The sequence below is a fragment of the Motacilla alba genome, chromosome 2 (assembly GCF_015832195.1).
Source record: "Motacilla alba alba isolate MOTALB_02 chromosome 2, Motacilla_alba_V1.0_pri, whole genome shotgun sequence".
NCBI classification, from domain to species: Eukaryota; Metazoa; Chordata; class Aves; order Passeriformes; family Motacillidae; genus Motacilla; species Motacilla alba.
In genome coordinates, this window is record NC_052017.1 from 90,312,587 (window position 1) to 90,331,759 (window position 19,173).

Below are 19,173 nucleotides of genomic sequence, written 5' to 3' on the forward strand. Positions count from 1 at the left end.
TGGGGCTGGGAAGGCAAAGAGGGAAATGAAAGCTCCCCTTGTATTCAAATGAGTCCAGTCCTTTCTGAATGTAAGTTAGGGGAATTAGTGTAGGTTTGTGTGCATTATTTTCTAAAGTGTGCAGTTATGAGTTAGTAAAGATTATCTCATCTTTTGAGTAGTATTCTGCCACCCTCAGCCTTTTTGATAGACTCACACACACATTTTTTTAATCAAAATTTAAATATCAGTATTTTCAATATTTATCAAAATGGTTTTACAGTTTCAAAATAAAAATATTTTCCTTTCAAATAAAATATTTTTAGTCTGAAAACTGATATTAGCCCTTTTTCCATGGGAAAAATGTATGCAGGTTTTTTTTCTTATTTTCCAGCCTTCTTTGTATGTCTTTTAAAGTGTTTTTTTTTTTCATTTTCATTGCAACTAAGTAAGGGATATACAAATTTCAAATTCTCTTACGTGTTAAGTACATGAATTGTGTTATTCTGCCGAATTATCAGAGGAGAGCATTAATCTGTCTACTTTAGGAATACCAGAGGCATTTAAAGAGAGAATAGGTGGGCACAGGTGTCTGAGGTTCAGAGAACAGCAGCCTAGAATAGTTCCTCTCCAGTCTCACTTTCAGGACACTGAAATTCAATCCCTGCCTCCATTCCGGAACATGAAGTTTCAATACACTTTGTGCATGAGAGAGACATTTCAGACTGGCCAGGTAAAAATCTTCCTCCGATATAAAACCAACTTTTGTGGTGGAAAGATAACTCAGATTTATTTTATTCCTCTCCTGTTGCAGCTCTGAGAATACCTAGTCTGCTGAGAGGAGAACTACTTGTTCTCTGCACAAATATCATTTAAAAAAGAACAGGGGAATCTCCTTGAAATAATACTGTGAGCCAAAAAGTAAGCATATGGCCAATAATAAGAAGAACCTGAAAGCAAGAGAAAAGCTTAAAATGATAAGAAGATTCAGGTTCAGAAGCAGTCTTCTGATGGAAATATTGGAAGTAAAATAGGCTCCCCATACTGAATTTTATAACTCTGGGAGCTTAGATTTGAATATAGCCCCATGAAATGCACTGATGGGTAGTAATTCCCTAATTCCCTTCCAGTTCCAAATTTAGTCTCTCTGATTCTGCCTGCGCTTCTCTTGAAGCAAGAACTGAGAGCAGTACCTTTAAAACAAGTGCAGATCTTTTTTCTTTTTCTTTATTTTTTTAGGGAGTATTTTGGAGAGGAGGAAATTATTTTTGTATTTGTTTGGTTTTAGTGATGATAGAGGATTTTTTGGTTTTGTACTTGTTTTTTGGAGGTTTGGGTGTTTGTTGGTTGGTTTTTAGCTTGGTTGTTGTTTTGGTGGTGTTTTTTTTTGTTTTGGTGGGGTTTTTTGGTTTTGTTTGTTTGCTTGTTTGTGGGTTTTTTGGAGCTTTTTTTTGTTTCTTTTTTTTTTTTTTTTTTTTTCTTGTACAGAAACAGCTTAGTGGTGTCTGAGCTGAGAAAGGAAATTCCCTAGACTAAGCTTGCTAGTCTGGGAATCTGCTCGTACTTTTAGACTGACACCAATCTTGTTTTCCTATGTAGATTTATCAGTTTGCTTACCTGGGTGCATCTGAATTAGTCTGCATGGCATGGTATAAATAACATCCTGGGTGTGGAAATGCTGTGGGGGGGCATGGGTAGGAAGAAGATGTCTGGTCTGTAGCTATTTCATAGCATTAGCTGGGACTTTAAACACTACCTTGAGTTAGAAGAAAACCAAAAACAGAACTCATTTTTCATGAACTTGCTTTTATACTAATTTCCACAAATTAGCTGGTGTGACTTAAGGGGTAACGAGAGGATATCATCTGTTGTCTTGTTTTCATCTCCACCATCATGTCCATAGGGAATCCTGAAGAGTTTTCAAGTCATATATTTCATTGAAAAATACACTTTATCTAATAAGTGACTAGGTATGTCTCAGAGTTTTCATATGACATTGATTTTTAATTAATTTTAGGCAGAGAATGTATTTTAAACAACAAAGTGTTTCATAAAAGTTTTTAAAAGCATCCCTCATAGTGGGAAGATATTCAAGTACCAGTAAGCCGTAACTTTAGTGTTCTGAAAGTGTAGGAAGAGTGATCCCAAAGGAACGCTGTTATTCTAAGCATTGCTTTATGGAGTCTGAAGAGAGCTACACCTTTGGGATCTGTGACCTGTGCTGGCTGGAATGCTGCTGTGTTGTCTAGGATCTGATGGTACATGGCACAGATCACTCAGAAACCAAACCAAGCCTCTTCAGCATCCTTGGATCTGAGTGTTTTACAAAGAACCTCCCATCTTTCCTCACCGAAACTGCTACACGCACATAAACAGAGAATCTTCAACGTGTCAAAACGATGCCAGTTATATCTTACTGACCCTCTGCAGGTTGTTAGCACAGGTTAGAATAGCCTGAAGGATTAAAATGGACAATGAAAAGGGCTGAATTTGATTTTATTAAGAATATGCTGGTTAGATCTCCTTCATGCCACTGCCAAGCCTGTTCAAATCTCTGTGCTCAGCAATGCTAATGCTCTTCTCTGCAGATTTCAGTCAGAATTTGATGCTGATGAAAGCATCACCTGGAGCAATGCAGCGCAGGAGAAAGGGAAGAGGATGAAACTTCCACTTCATTATCATCAAACATAGCTGTCTTCAGGAGTCCTTTCTGATAACAATATAGACAAAATGTGAAATTTTAAAGAAAAGTAAATCTGAGAGTCCTAGGATTGGAAATAACTTAGGCTAGGCTTTCTGGCTTTACAGAAATAGACGTCTTAAATGTCATAACAATACTGGCAATTGTCAAGTATTGACAAGCCAAAACTACAACTGGGCTAAATTAAAATGTTGTTAGAAGCTTGCTGTAAATATAGATGAACAAAAATTGTTGTTTCATTCTGAAATGAAAAATGGACCCATTTCAGTGATGGTTATTGGGAAATGTATTAGAAAGCCAATGTCCTGGACAGTCAGTTCCCATGTGCTTTGAACTGTCTTAGTTGATTTGCCAAAGAAAAGTTTAAAATACTCTAGAAACATTTTTACCAGAAACATTTTATAAATATTGAATTAAACAGTTTGAGTTCCTGTGTAAGGGCTTGTACTGCATAAAAAGAGAGAAAATCAGTGTTAGTGTTCTAGACCTGGATAGCTGCTCACTACAAAAAAAACCAAAAACAAACCTTTTAGCTTACTCAGTCTTTCCTGGTCAGCGTCACTTTACATTCTGCCTGCAGGGGAATTTTCGAGTGTAAGGAAGCCTGTAACACTGGGAATGAGTCTGCTATCATAGTCTTTACCCAGTAGGGAGAATCATCCACGACTGACAGGTATGCATACTTAGAAAGAGATTTGTTAAGCTGTCTGGTATATGTAAAAATTTTCATTCCCCTTTCCTGTTAAGACAGTTTTGAATTAAAGTTTCTCATTTAGAAAGATAATAGTCTGAAGATACTGTGCTCAGCACTTGCACATGGGTAATGCCTGTGTGTTCTAACTTTGGATAGGTGACCCTTGTTAATAACAGAGGCTGCCTGCTCTTTAGAAAAAAGACAGAGTAAACAAAGTAGTCTGCTGTGTCCAGCCAATGTGACAGAGCCTGGGCAGGAGGTGCACAGACAGGAGGCAGTGGGTCCTGCAGTCATTTGGTTCATCATCAGAACAAATGAAATACAGTCTGTGTGGTTCTGCTTTCTTCTGAGATTAACGTAGTTTAAAGAAAATGGAAGAATTACTTCTGAATTACTTCTGAATTACTTCAGAACATCATATGAAATTGCACTGTTGAAGAGATGGAACTGCTGCTTATTGCAGTGTCCTTAAAAGGCTTTTAGCCATCTCTTCTGATTCATTCTTGCAAAAGCAGTGGGAAAAAAAAAGACCCATGGTGGTGGAAAATAAAAACCTACGGTGCTGTTACCCTGTTTCTACAGACACACAAAGCTAGAAACTGAAATCATCAGGGACTCAACCTCGTGAGAACAATTCTGAACATCACCTCAGCAGTTCATATTTACTCTTTTACACACAATGGGAAGGGTTTGAGTTCCTAGTCCCAGTGCTTCAGAATGTTTCCTTTTCTCTTGCCACCTTGAAAGACAGGTTGTTTACATCAATGTTTTTATACACTCCTGGAAGAGATTGAGTGAAAAGGAATTACATTTCTCATGATTCAGAAGCCAACCATAGATCAGGGAATTGGCTAAATACCAACAGCCAGCGCTGTTATATATCATATATATCACCAGACTTGAAAGCATTTGTAGCACACTGTTCCAGGGCCTGTCATTTTGTTTCTGAAGTACTCTGAAAAAAACTTGCAAAATAGCTTCTCAAGTATATATATTTCATTTCAATTTCTTTCCTGCCATGCTTTTAAACCTAAGACCACTAATGATGTCCACCATAGAGCTTACCTGATCACTGACAGAGGTGGCTCACAAAAAACTCTGGCACTGGGTAAAAATGATATGGCCATAAAGAATAAAAGAGCATCTAACTGCCTTTTGCTGAATATGTAAAAGCACATTAATGAGTAACAAAGCACAAAGGTTTCATCTTTCTTGACCTGCAATGGCCAGCAAGTCTGATACTGTTTGATGCATGATTTCCTGGCTAGCATCCTTTTCTCCCCCCTTTTAGCTGCTTATGAATTGCTGGTACCTTGTCAGGGACATTATTCCCTTAATCTTGCTTCTGTGTGTAAACGGAGTGCTCAGATGTTCGTAAATGATGCCTTTGCTTTCTGTGCTGAAAGAAATGCTATGATTGTGCTGTCTCATTTCAGCATAGCTGAGTAAAATTGTTTAGATGCATCTAAATGCTAATCTAATGGAGCAGCTTAGTCTGGGCTTATGTCATTGTGCTGCCAACATCACACTTTTGTGCAGTGACAGCTGATGATACAGGATGCTGATGAGATGGAGGAAAGAAATTTTGTTTGTTACTCTTCTGGTTCCTTCACTTTCCTGAAAAAAAAGACAAAAAAACCCAAAAAACAAACAAGCAAACAAAAACAAAAAACAAAACAAAACAACAACAAAAAAACCAAAACAAAAAAAAAAAACACAAAAAAACAAATCCCCCCCCCAAAAAAAAAACCACCCCAAAACCAAAAAGACCAAAAAAAAGAGTTGAAGTTCTGCCTAATATAAGGTAAAGATCAGCTAGCAAAATATTAGTTAGAAATAGAGGCACCCTTCTGCACAGCTAGAGCATCTGTCTTTCAGTTATGCCTTTGTCAGGAAATAAATAAAATTGTAGCAGGGGCTTAGAGAGGGGAGATAGACAAAATAAAAAAATAACCCTTCTCCTTGGAAGAAGAGGCTGAATGGACTGGAACTCATTATTTAGAAGGGAGTGTAGTGGCAGCATGATGAAACCATAGTGGTAAGACTTTCAGTATTTTGTGTTTCCACACAATCCTAGATTGAGTATTTATGTGAATGATAGGGACATAAAGATGCTATACTTAATTTGAAACTGTAGGCGTTGATCTTCAGTTCCCATTTCTTCCAGCCCAGCTGTGGAATGGGACTCATTGCTGTCATGATATTAGGAGATGCACTGTAGCTTTTTTTTTTTTTTTTTTTTTTGTTTTTTTTTTTTTTTTGTTTTGTTTTGGGAAATTATTTTAATTCAAGATAGTCTAAAGAAATTATTTTCTATACCAGTGATTTTTTTTTTAAATTTTGAGAAGCTCTATTACTTATTCTGTAGGCATTTAAGGTAGACAAGTGCCAAAGCAGAACACAATGGGCAATGCCACAGACTACTTGAATTAGCTGATGCTCACAAAGATCTTGGCAAATATGAGATACATTTATTAAAATTGCCAGATATTTTTGTCCAAAACAGGTTTTGCCATGGGGGAGGAAAAAAAAGGAATTTAGATATCTCTCTTCTGTGTTCTTTATTTCCAAATTTCCTCTGATGTGAATCTGTACATCTGCTTATCCCATACTTCATTTGTCTGAGTGCAGTTTCTGTAACCTATTTAAAAATCATTAACATTTCCTGATCTCTGACCTATCTCTGAGATATAATTTTCCATTTACCTGCCTGACTTCCAAGAGCTCACAGCAGCTAGATAGGAATATATGAAGTGTCGCATGAGATCTGGAGACTGGGTCACGTCCCGGTCCTCTGATTCTAAATGAAAAAAATATATAAGTAATCCTCACTCAATGCAAATCTCAGAAGGTCATTACCCGCTGTGCAAAGGAATAATGTGGAAAACATCACTGATTTTTCTGTGTTAGGCCAAAGTCCTAATAGATGAGTGCCTCCTAGTTCCAATATTAAGGGATTTGATGAATGCCAATTCTTAATTCTTCTTTTCCATCACTGTCATGATTACCAGATTTTTTTTTTTCTCAGCAATATTCTTCCAACAATTTATCTTCCTTATTCCACACTCTTCTTCTCCATAACTGGTGTTTTTGTGTGTGGGAAACTACTTTGTTTGTGGATATGTTTTTTAAGCATATGCATAGCATTGCCATGGTGCAGATGGATACCCAATGCATGGAAGTATGCCTGTTCATTTTTTTCCTGCTCTTTTATGCCTGCTCTGTCATAGCTAGAACAAAAGTTCCTGTTTAGATGAGAATGGTAGCACTGCTTCATTTAGAAAATGTTAGCCAAGACCAGGTTTTTAGATATGCTTCACCCTGCTCTTTGAACTGCTCTGCTGCTCTCCAGACAACAGTGTTCAGTTACCCAAAGCTTTTGGAAAATGTCATAAGAGAGAAAACAGGAAGGGAAAAGACATCCCAATGGATTGTAAACTGTTTCAGATTTTAGTCCTTAGTCTTGAAAATTTTGAAGGAAACACCTTTTCTGAAAATAGACTCAAGGCCTGAAAAGCACAGTCACTGAGTCTGCTTTGATCAAATTTTCTAGAAACATTTTATCCACAGCAGTCTAAAGATATAAAATCATGGACTGAGAAGCCCTGTTGATTTGATGGAGCATTTTAATTTTCATCACCCTCTGCCTTCTGCTCTCCTTTCATTTATCCAAAGATGATGGTTACCTCTTTATCCCACAGGGGGTTACATCTTCACTGTTGTCTCCCGGGTTCCCTCTCTTGCACTCTGCTTACATCTCCTGTGCTTAGCTCTTTGTCTGCAGCTGAATGAGTGATGTAACTAGGTTGAAACCAGAAGAGTTGAGCACAAGCTGCCCTCAGCTGGAAGCTTGCTGTTTTGTTTCAGAAGTGAAGCTGAAAGCTTGTCAGATAGAATAAATGACATTCCCTTTCTCTATAAACACCACTGTCTTGGAACTGAAGTTTGGAGGGTGGAAGAGGCTAAGAATTCCAGTGTGTAGCTCTTCACTGCCCACAAGTTGCAGAACCAGGAGCCACAGAATCCCAGCTTGCTGCTTTGTGTGTGTCAGGGAAGGTGTGTCAGTAGCTAAAGAGTCCTGAATGAGTAAATTGAGTGCAACACGAGTAGCAGACTGTGTGGTTTGCATGAAAACATAGAAAGACTTATAAAAGGATCTGGGCTAACAGAGAGTGTCTTGCTCCCTTCCTCCTACCTCCTTCTGCTAGTACCTGCATCCTTTCAGGGCTCCTTTGTGCTGGCTCTGGTTCAGCAATTCAGAAACAACATATTGCCCACTTGTCAAAGCAATAAAGAAACCAAAAAACCCTAACCAACCAACCAACCAAACAAACAAAAAAATCCAAAACAAAACCTAAAAAAACCCAAAACAAACCACAGTATTTTGCTGGTTTAGCAGGCCACTACAGCTCACACAGGGGCCTGATGAATGCTGAGCTACCACCAGGTACATGTAGAGCTGTAGAGCTAGAAGCAATGTGAGAGGCCAGTAAGCTGCCCTCTGGGTGCTGGCAAATTCTTAGATTTCCTATCCTGGGATGCTTCACCTTCCTTGGCTGGTACTTTTACTGGACGTAGACCAAAAAGGAAACTAGAAGTTCAGAAGTACACCTTGATTTCAGCAGATGTCACAGATCTTCAAGAGACAGATTTAATTTTATATATTATATAAATATATAAAATATATTAAATTATATAAAATATTGTTATATAAAATATTATTTTCAAGTATTTCTGCATGCATTTATTTAGATTGTTTACTTGATATCAAATATCTCACTCAAGTACTCCAAAAGTAAATGAGCTGATTTTTTTTTTTTTTTTGGGAAAATACCAATGGGCACTTTTGGAGTGGTTTTGACTGTGTAGTCTCAGGTGTTTCATGAAAAGCCACTGGCTTTAAATACTGTTATGTGAGGAGATGACTTGGCTATAGGGCAGAGTAGCCCACATTCCTGGGCAGTGAAGGGGAACTGAAGCAGTGTCCTGAAATGTATTGACCCATCAGAAAACTCTTGGGGCACAGAAGTCCTGTAGTATTTGACTGTCTTGCATCCAGGTGTGGTATTTCTGTCAATGTTCTCATGGTTTTTCCTCTGATGGAGGAGTATTTGTGTTAATTTAGCTTAAATGTATATTTACCACATTTTAAACTTGCAATAAGATAACAAGTATGGGCTGGGTAAATGATAAACAGTTGAATAAATAGTTGTTAGATGCCATGTGGTGCAAGGTGGAAGGAGGAAGTAAACATGGTCTAAAGCAGACATTTCCTGTAGGGATAGTACTGAAAATTATTGAGTAAATACTATGCACTTATTTCTCTGTTTACTAAGTTTGAGATAGTTTGCAGAAGAAAATACACAGTAAATTAAAGGATGGTCAAAGTGCAGACCTGGCCCTGACCGAGAGAGCAGTTAAACTTATGAACTCTGGTTTGATTGAAGAAGACAAAGACAACTAAAGATATGGATGAAAAAATATGCTGGCTGTGGATTTCAGTGTATGAAGAATAAAAGAATTCTAACTTGGGCATGGGCCTCTGTCCAGAGCTGAATAATAATACTGTCAAAGATAATGCAAAGAAAATTGTAATAAATACTAGTCCTCAGTAGCTCAAAAAGAGCTGATGCCATGTTCATAATATAGCAAAGAGACCTGCTTTTTGACCACCAGGACAAAAAATAGAGAAGCATAATATACAGCTCCTTCCAAGTAGAGACAAATGACTGCTGTGAAGACAGGGAAAAATCTCATGTGTCAGAAATAAATCTGATGTTGGCTAATAATTTGTAAGTGTGAATGGATGATGTGGATTTCTTATTCTGACCACAAATAAAGGACTAATGACTTGAGGTAAAAGGGAAAGACTATATCCAAGGAGGGTAGAAAATGTCTTTTTTATTAAGGGGGTGAAACAGTTACTCTGTATAAAAAAGTACACAAATCAATATTAGGGTTTGTAAAACAGAGCTCAAAAAAGATGATGGTACTCAGAAGAAATAGGGAGATGATGTCCTTGTATGTGGCAAGGGTGAGATTAATGCTCTTGAAATGTTTGATCTAGTCTGGTTTTCATCATTTGTAAAGGACATTCAAGCTTTTTAAGGGAAGGAAAAAAAAACAAGACAAACAATTACAAGGGAAGCAGGTCAGAGATGTATCAAAAAGCAAGCAAACAAAAACCTAAAAAACCTACAACATAAGCTTCTATATTTCAGTTGTTCAAGTCACCTAACTTGTATTGTGAGACTAATATGGTTTATACTTATGGGTGGTAGAACATTTAAGAAAACTGAATTAAGTACACCTGTTTAAGAATGTATGCTGAGTTGTGCGGCTGCAATGAATCCCAAAACCAGGGATGTATTTGGGCCAAAAAACCTGAAATTCTGTGTGCTGTGGTGGTTGTACACACCAGCAGCAATATCTAGGGCTGGCAGACTGTGCCAGACTGAGCTCATTCAGCTCCTTTTCCACCCTCTGTTCACATCTCTTGTCTTTTGGACTCCAAGCCACAAAGGTTCTATTTCCTTCCCACCAACTTTTCAAGGGTCATTGCTAGGGTGAAGATGCCTGTCTACAGGTCAAAGTTGTGCAGATCAGCTGGGCAGATTGCTATTTACTCTGGCATTCGCTTTTACAACCAGTAAAGAAAAAAAATGTAGAGGGTAGATTGAAGAAAATTAAATAGGCACCAAGACACCAGTGTGATTTCTGTAGGTCTCCATTGGGATGACCTGTGTGTAATGGAAGAGAAAAGCTTTGCTAATTTACTATTTAATATATAGTAAAATGTGGAATTTGTTCTAAGTGCAAGTTATTCACTTGTGCAGTTGATTTAAATGCTTGCTCAGGACTGAGGTCTTATTTTACGTCTCTTGAAATAAAATTTTTATTTGCTCAAGAAATATTTTTTGATTATCATGATCATGTTCTGAAGAAGTTAGTATCACCATTGTTTCAATTATTTTCTTTAATTCTATACAATCACTGGTCCATTTGCTAATCAATATCTAAATATGCCTGTGTAATGCCACGAAAACACAATGGAAGGTAAAAGAGGATTTTGTGTGTTGCTATGTTCACGTGGATTTTGTAAGATCTAGGTTTTATGGTGGGTCACACCATAAACTGCAGTTTGTACTGGCACATGTGCTGGAGCGTGGTGTGGGGTGAGGTAAAACGAAAGGATGAAATAGTGCTACGACTGGCATTTGGAATGTCACATCTTAATGTGTGTGTTAGTAATATCTATTATTCAAACATCCGCCACTTTAAATAAAGAAAAAACACTTTTAGTAATTTATGAATCTCAAGTGTAAAGAAGACAGCTCTCCAGCTAAATCTCATGTTGTGTTATCTCAGTAACAAAGAAATGGCTTGATGTGAGCTCTAGAAGTCATCAGATTATAGCTCACTTCTCATGCCATAAATCAGTGCATAAATCCTAAAGACAGGTTTCTGAAACACTGATTGGCTTATTTCTTACTAGCATTGCTGTAGTTTATAAAATTAGAGTCAGCATTTTTTTTTCTGTTTATATCACTTCTTTTGCTTCAAACATAATTATCTTTTTTTAAAATAAAATATCCAGAAGATTGGGGGTTTTGCTTCTTACAGTTTAGCACAATATGGCTTACACTTTTTAAGGTTTCTTCTGTTTATCAAAGGGAAATGGTGTTTTGTGGCTTACAGAAAATGGTGGGGAGTTGAGTGTGCTGTACTACAAAATCATTGCTTTTCCTGCAGGGACCTGACTTCAGTACTTCAGAGGCCTTCAGTGCATCCCTTCAGTGACCAGAAAGGGTTATCCAAAAAGTAATAGTCTGGTACAGAGAAATGTACTGTAGCCTCACAGGTTTACCATTTGGTTTCTTTTACTCTGATGTCTACCAAAACAAAGATTTATGGAGATGATGTTAGTAAGCCAAAGCAGGGATGAAGTAGAACAGCAATCTATCTTGACAGCATTCAGCTCTGCACTACAAGTTCAAAATATTAAAAATACTTACCATAAATGAATGAAACCCTCTTCTTTCATACTCAATTACAAAATAGCTGAACTAAGGAGGAAATTTAACAAGATCTTTTCTTAATTTAATCCAGAAAGATGGGATAAAAGATGGGAGTAATTTCCTAGGGATATGTGAGGAGGTTTTAGCATTACATGACCATTATGTTGAGAAGTAACCGTGTATAGCACCACAAATGGTAGTACTGACTTAAAAACATTACGATTAAAATGAATAATAGGACACACATGTTGGTATAGTACAAAACCAAGCCATAGGAGCTACTGGTATCCATAATCTAGTAGGATAAGTATATAAAACAAGATAAATAGCTTCTGGAGCCATTTGGAGAACTGTATGATGGATGAATGAAGTGGAAAACTATTTTCTTGTGTGATCTTTGAAGGTTTTTGCATATCCTTCCTAAAGTAAACAGTGAAAATCAATTGTTTACATATCTCTTATCATTTGAAATTCAGTAAGTTACTGGCCTTATTTTGCTTCCATATTCTTGAAATGAAAAGTGGGTGGTAACACGGGGCAACTTTCTAAGGCCACTTGAAATCTGTAGAAGAGAAAGCTTTAAGGAGGTGTTCTTGATTTATTTTGAATCCGTTTGAATCTTCTATATTCAGATTTTAAATAATACCTTGGTAATTTTAATAGTCAGTGGAAAATTAAAATGTTAATGTTAAACTATGTTAGGAAAGATTTATAAAACTTTTAATATATTTATTTATTTTATTTAGGGTGATGTTGTTTTCAAAAACGGAGAGAGGATGGGAACCATCAAATTTACGCAATTCCAAGGTAGGTGGCAAATAATTTTCATTATATTATGTATGCAGTTTCAAACTTTTGTGTCGGTTGCATTTGTTTCAGGAGGTTCTAAATATGTACAATTATTTTGAAAATGAACTGCTTGGAAGATGAAGAAAGGAACATAATAAGTGTTTATTACCTGTTTAAAATGTGCTGTTCTAAACCTTGAGTGCTGTGAGGTATTTCCAGGAATTTTTCTCGATTACAATCCCCATATTTATAGAAACTATTGATCTATAGCAAACTGTACCTGTTTAAAAAACCCTACTGGTCAGCTCAGTATCCACTTCTCAATACACTTGTATCTTTAAAACCAATGTGAAGTAGAATTTAGAGAGGATTTTTGTGGTTAAGCTCTTTCAAGTTAGTTTTTGCGTTCTCTGAAGACTCACTTTTGACATTCTGCAACTGCTTGCTAAAAGTTGCTTCAGGAGTCAGTCCCTCAGTGTGCAGAGGACACAAACTGCTGACCCCATCCCTTGGAGGCAGCATGCTCCACAGCACAACTCAACAAGCCTGCTGCATCCTCTCAGCCTGAGCTGCTCCTGCAGGGAATGGTCTCAGCGGCAGAGACCGCAAATGGAGCCGTGGGGATTTGTCAGGGGCCATTTGCAGCCAGGATGAGGCGCTTGCTGGGAGAGGTTTCTGCAGAAATGGTGATTCATGTTGTAGTTGTTTCTGCAGTTTATAGAATGCAATTCATGTGGTTTTTTTCCCAGGCTGAGGCTGAGATAAAGCAGGGAATGATTGCATTTGGATGGTCTCGTGAGGGTAGTTGTAAGCTGGCAAATTCTTTTCATACAATGCATGAGAGAGAAGCTTGCTCTCCCTTTGTTTTCATGAGAGCGCTTTAAACATAATCCTGCTGACCAAGTTACAAAGGCTCATTCTTTAAGCAGAAATTTTCTGATGTATGGATATTATTATTAATGAACAGCAATACACTCGAGGGGTTCCGTTGTTACTCATTCTGAATTACTGAAGCAATCTTCAGAATTGCTCTTGCCTTCACAACAGTAAGTGATGCTATTAACTCATGTTCCCGGAAGCATTTCAACCCGCCAAAACTTTGCAGACATCATCTCATGGTAATGTAATTTAGGAATTCTTGCTCACTACTAATGATGAATATTGATTGCTTCCTCTTCTTCCTCCCCCCGCCCCCATTGTTTTCCATAATAACAGTGTTTACAGTGCATGAAAGAGTCATAAGAAAATTTTTACAAGAGGTGTTTATTCCTCAGAAGTCTGGAGGAGCTCTAATGCATTTTGCCTAAGGTAGCTACATGTACCCTCCTAGAACACCTGAGCAAGAAGGAAGTTTGGCATGTTCCCTTTGCACATTAAGGATGTGATTTGGGATCATGGAGAGGTGCAATATATGTCATCTGAACTAATCCAGAAGAGCAGTAGAAGACCAGATAGCTGATTTTATATTGATTTTTGTCTCCAACTATTCAAACTGAAGTTCTTTACAATATTATCAGACACTATTTAACACCAATGGTTTTACCGTCAGCTGAAATATTGTTAGATCAGTAAAAACACAGGAGACAGCCACCCCTTTAAAATCCCTTGCAATTGCAAAATTACTATTTTAGGGGTGATTCAGGCACATACTCAGTATTTTGATCGTCAAACAAAGGGTTCCAATTAACCTACAGAAAAAAATAACTCAGGCATCCTGTGGAGAAATGCCAGACAAGGGCTGGATTTCTACTCATGCAAGCAATAGTCAGTCAACACATCTTAAGGCTCATCTCAAGTTTTGTTTAGTTTCTCACCCATTTTGGAAATAAAGAGAATGTGCAAAAACGTATGAGAAATTGAAATAAGGAACAGTATAACAACACAGATTAAAGCTTTCCTTTTTTTAACTACAAAAGATAGTCTAAATATTATCAAGGATTTTTCTGTTCTTCTTTTATTGGTATTAATTTTGTTCAAAGCTTTTATATTCAATACTTGTGGTGTAATTGTAGGCATTATTAATTTGTTCAAAAGAATCCTTTATTGGTTAGGAAACTTTCTGAAACATTCTCATTAACATTTAATAATACTTGGACTGTTGGGAAAGTTCCTAGTAATGTAAAGAAGTTAATTAAGTCCAGTGCTTAAAATCGTAAATGGGGTTTTGCTTTGTAGTTATAGCTATTAGGAGTGATCAAGCATGAGACACATATACAACTCATTGGTTAAAGGTTTTTGGTTTTTTTTTAAGAAAACAATACAAATCATGATGATTTCAAGGAAAAAAGACCACATCAAAGATGTCTTGTAAATGCTTTTGTAAGATTAGTTCTAATTATGAATATAGCTTATATTAAATGTATTAGTTTCTTATTATCCAAACATAATAATTAGGAATATCCAGTCTTAGTGCTCCATACTTCAAGAGTCATTCTTTAATCTATGCAGCTGTATAATTTCTTTAACAATTTAAATGAAAGTTGTCAGTCGGTCACAGTTTAAATAATTCAATGCAGAAAAATAAAGCAGATAAGTAGGTAATTATGTATCAGAATATGGCCAAAATCTCTGTTCCTCATTTGCTTGGGTAGAAAAATCAGTGGGGCAGTCTCAGGAGCTAAATTTTCTGTTCTTTGCTGGAAACTTTTGTTTTAATGAGACTATCTGCAAACATTTTGGCTATGGAAAAAGCAGACAAGCACATCTGCCAGAGGCAAGGGAAAACCAGCCTGTGAGGGTTCAAGGGGTAACTGCAGTACAGCTGACACACTGTGATGAAATTTTGAATAGCTGGTTGGATTTTGGATCTAGATACAGTTTTTCCCAAACTCATGCTAGTCATGCCTCTTTTTCAGCTTCTGTGCAGTCTGTTACTTTTGCAAGTGGTCAAACAGATGGTGCTAGAGATAGCTGTGACCAAACTGCTTGCTGCTGTATAGACCATGAATACCTCCCAGGAATTATTTAGTATGCAACAGAGAATACAAAGCACATGCAATAGCATTTTCTCCTCCTGCCTTACTAGTAAATAAAGACAGACTGTTAGTTTAGCTGAGATATCCAACTGATGTTTGAAGTTGTCATCCTTCTGAATGGATGGCAATTTTTCCATGGGTGCAATTTAAGAACTCTTCTCATAGTCACGCTTGTAGTTGAAGTAGATGGTCAATCTTTTGTCTAGTGAGAGCTGAAACAGAGTCCTGACAACTTTTGTGGGGGTACCAGGGAGCAAGGAGGGCAGTAACAAAGCTGATACTGTAGATTGCTCTGATATGGGAAGCTTCAAGAACAGATCTATACCTAGCCTTCAAAATGTTTCACTTTGGCAGATTCTTTCAGATTAATCTAACTGGAGCCTAGAAGCCACCTTGCTTTCAGTCAGACTCCTATTTTTGTCAGGCATTAAACAAAAGCTAAGAGACATTTGTGTTGGAATAGGTTAAAAAGGAAAAATCAAAGTATTTTTAATAAATACAAATGAAATGTGTAGATCTTGTTCTTTGTGTCGATAAGAACGAAAGTCTGTGGTTCTGTGTATTGGAAAAAACTTAAAGGAAGTGGGTGATCACTTGCCGTGTCTTTCTGGAAAGAATTCAAGTGTTTCAACTCATTTAGCCAGGTAATGTGGTATGGCATTTGTTAGTGTTGAAAGCTGATCTGCACACCAAGCAAGAGGGAGATCAGGACTTGTCAAGTGTAAAACCTTTGGTCTTCTCAGAAAATGCCTTACTGCACTTCTGCAGTAAAAGCCCCAGATATTCTTCTCTGAGTTTAATCAAAAGAAGACGACAAACAAATGTTTACTCTACAGTCAATAGGAAGGTACACAAGAACCCAGGATTGCTTTCCTGGATCCTCAGTTCATCTATATCTTGTTCTCCAGGGGCATCAATCCAATCCTAGAAAAGTTTCCTTCTATTACTCTAAATACAGCCTGGCTTAACTTAACTACTTAACTACTATTGGTTCTTGCTTCCACAAAGGCTCATATAAATAATGAAACCAATTGCCTTAGAATATTTTTTTTAATATTTAACATCTGTCCAATATACAACCCAAAGAACCAGACTGTGGATTTTTTTTTTCCTGTGATAATGTTCAAGGAATATTGTTCAATGAATAGAAAATATTTAGCAAGAACTCTGAAAACTCAGACATATATATACGGAAACTATGGTGTCAAATATCCAGAATCTGTGTATTCATATTTCACTGTTTCTGCAAAAAACTGAAAAAGTCAGAATAAAATTTCCTTATAAATATTAAGATTTTTAAGGTTAAGGAATACCTTTAAATATCTAGATATTAATTTAGGAAAAAAGTATATAACAAAATTCAGAATTCTGTTGTTTGAGCATTTTTTTTAGTAATAATTGCTAGTGTCATGTTATGAGTAATAAAGACATAAAATAAACTGTGGACTGTTTATCCTGGGCAGAGGATTCTGAGCTGGATCCTTCTGGAAAAGATCACCATATCATTAAAAAATTTTAATTTTTCATGCAAAAAAAGGGAATTACTGAAGAAGTCAGAAAGCTTACTTCTGACACATCCTAACGAGAGGCCTTGACTCACATGAATGTGTAATTTGTAGACTTCTTTCTGTACCATATCCAGTCCATTTTTATCTCCATATGAGTAGTGGAATTTTATTGCAACTGTCCATACCTTAGTGACCGATGTTTTTTTTTAGCTCAGTGATCAATTCACAGAATCATAAAATGGTTTGGGTTGAAAGGGACCTTAAAGATCATCTAGCTACGACCCCCATGCCTTGGGCAGGGACACCTTCCCCTAGCCCATGATCTATATGAATATAAAAGTATCCACAAAACTGGTGTAAAGTCCCATTTCAATGTAGAGAAGTATACCAAAAAGAACTCTGAAAGGGTGTGCCTTAAATCTGGAGTCACTGAATATTGACATTACTGATTAAGAAGATTAACTAGAATATATAATTATCAAAACGTACAATGGCCTCTGAGAGACTCACCAAGTACAAAGAGGACTAGACAAGAATTCAAAAAAAATCAGTAATTTGAAGAAGTAACCAAGAGAAAAAGAATGCTGATTTTTTACATCAAATGTCTGGTGCTACCTTGGGAGCAAACTTTTTGACAAATACACAATGGAGAGCAATTAAACAGTCCATAGTTCTACATAAAAAGAACTAAAGATTACAGTAGGTGAATGAACACGAATAAGTAAAAGCACGAAAAGGTAAAAGAGAAAATTTCTGCGCTGGGATGTGAAAATATTAATATCCTTTTAATCTCCCTGGTGCCAAAAGGCTATAGCTAACTACTCTGTCCAGTGCTTTTTTAAGAAAAATGTGCAGAGAAAACAGAAGATTAGGAACATGCCTTAATACAAAAAACCACAAAATATCTAGCCTTGTTAGAGAACATGGTCAAAATGCATGACAGCTGCTGATAAAACAGTTTCTTGTCCTTGCCTTCATCGTCTGGCTGAGAATTAAGAGATTTGAATAGGAGTGGAAATTTGAGCCAATGTTAGGAAAAACTTCTTAATGAAAAGGATATTTAAACTCTGGAAAATGTATAAAATTGCTATCTTTGGAAGTTTTGAAAAACAAGTTAAACAGACACCTGACATGCTGTAGACATATTCCTTGTGCCTTGAGACAGACAGATGACTTTAATTACATCTTGAGTTCTCTACACCTCCAGCTGTATTTCTTTTGGAGCTGTTGCTCCTCTGCAGTGTTCATAATGTGATTCTGACACTTTATTTGCAAATATTTGTCCACGTTATACTACTAACACCACTTGTTGTACTTCTCTGTATTGTTTCTAATAAGACACATAGGATAAGCATGAAACCCTAGAATTGTGTTTAGGTTATTTTTAGGGAGGAAACATAAAATTTAATTGCTCTTCCAGCATCAGTTCCATGATTTGTTGTTTTCTTTTTTCCTTTAAATCAAATTTATTTGAACATAAATCTTTTGATCTCTCAGCCAAGTGAGCATCGAAACTGCTAATAGGTGTCAGGGCCACTTACCCTTTGTCTTCTGGTCTATCAGTCTGGATATTTTTTTTTTCTATGTTGTACAAGAATTTAACAGGACAAAAAATGAAAATCATTATCCAGATGAATGTATAAATACAAAGAGGTAAAAACTACAGTTCTCCTCAGGCAGAAAGTGAATTGAAGCTGGGATTTCCCAAGCAGACGATAAGTCTGTGTTGTGGGTGGGTATCTGTATCAGAACAGGTGTGTGGTTTACACTCTGAGATCCAAAAAGCAAGTGTTTCCATGCCTGTTTGAGCTGGAGGGTGGCTTTGGACCATAAGGTTTAATCATTGCATGTGGATTTATTGTCTATCAATTTGTCATGTCTTTCATGAATCCATTTATACTTTCGGCCTTCAACAGATCTACTGGCAATGAGTTTCACAAAATGATGATGCATGTAATGATTAAAGCCCTTCCATCTGTTTGTTTTAAATCAACTGTCTTAGAATATCACTGGGTACACCCTGCTTCTTGTGATGTGATAAGCAGTGAATAACTGTGTTTTACTTTTTTCACATTTTTCATGTTTTACAGATCTCTCTTATCAATGAGTCTCTTTAGAAATGCAAGTCTTTGTCATCCATTTGGTTTTTTCATCATGTAAAAGCTGCTCTATAATTCTAATAAACCTCTACATTTCTTGATATTCTTTTTTTCATATTCTTGATATTCTCTCTTGTGAGAGCTTAATGAGAGCCAAACACAGCTCTGAAATGCCCACCTCCATAACTCATATTTCTGAATGACCTTTTTGCATTATTTCAACTTCTTTCACAGTATTCTGTCTGGCCACTTTTATCCTCTTTTTGGTTCTTTGGCCACCGGTGAGCACAGCACTGATATTTTCAAACAATCAGCCACAGTAAGTCCAGGGCCTCATCCTGGATGCTCTTAATTACTTAGAACCAACAGCTGCATTTGTCTACTTGATATTCATTTTCTCTTGTACGTTA

The 19,173-nt window shown here is 36.7% G+C and overlaps 1 protein-coding gene across 6 annotated transcripts in view; it reads left to right on the forward strand.

Moving 5' to 3' along the window:
* The window catches only part of GABBR2 (gamma-aminobutyric acid type B receptor subunit 2), a 456,379-nt gene that overhangs the window by 247,868 nt on the left and 189,338 nt on the right, over window positions 1-19,173 (forward strand). For all 6 annotated transcript variants that reach the window (XM_038127756.1, XM_038127754.1, XM_038127759.1 and 3 more), the window contains one exon: window positions 12,139-12,199. In XM_038127756.1, the coding sequence (XP_037983684.1) occupies window positions 12,139-12,199 (61 nt within the window). The remainder of the gene's footprint in view (window positions 1-12,138; window positions 12,200-19,173) is intronic.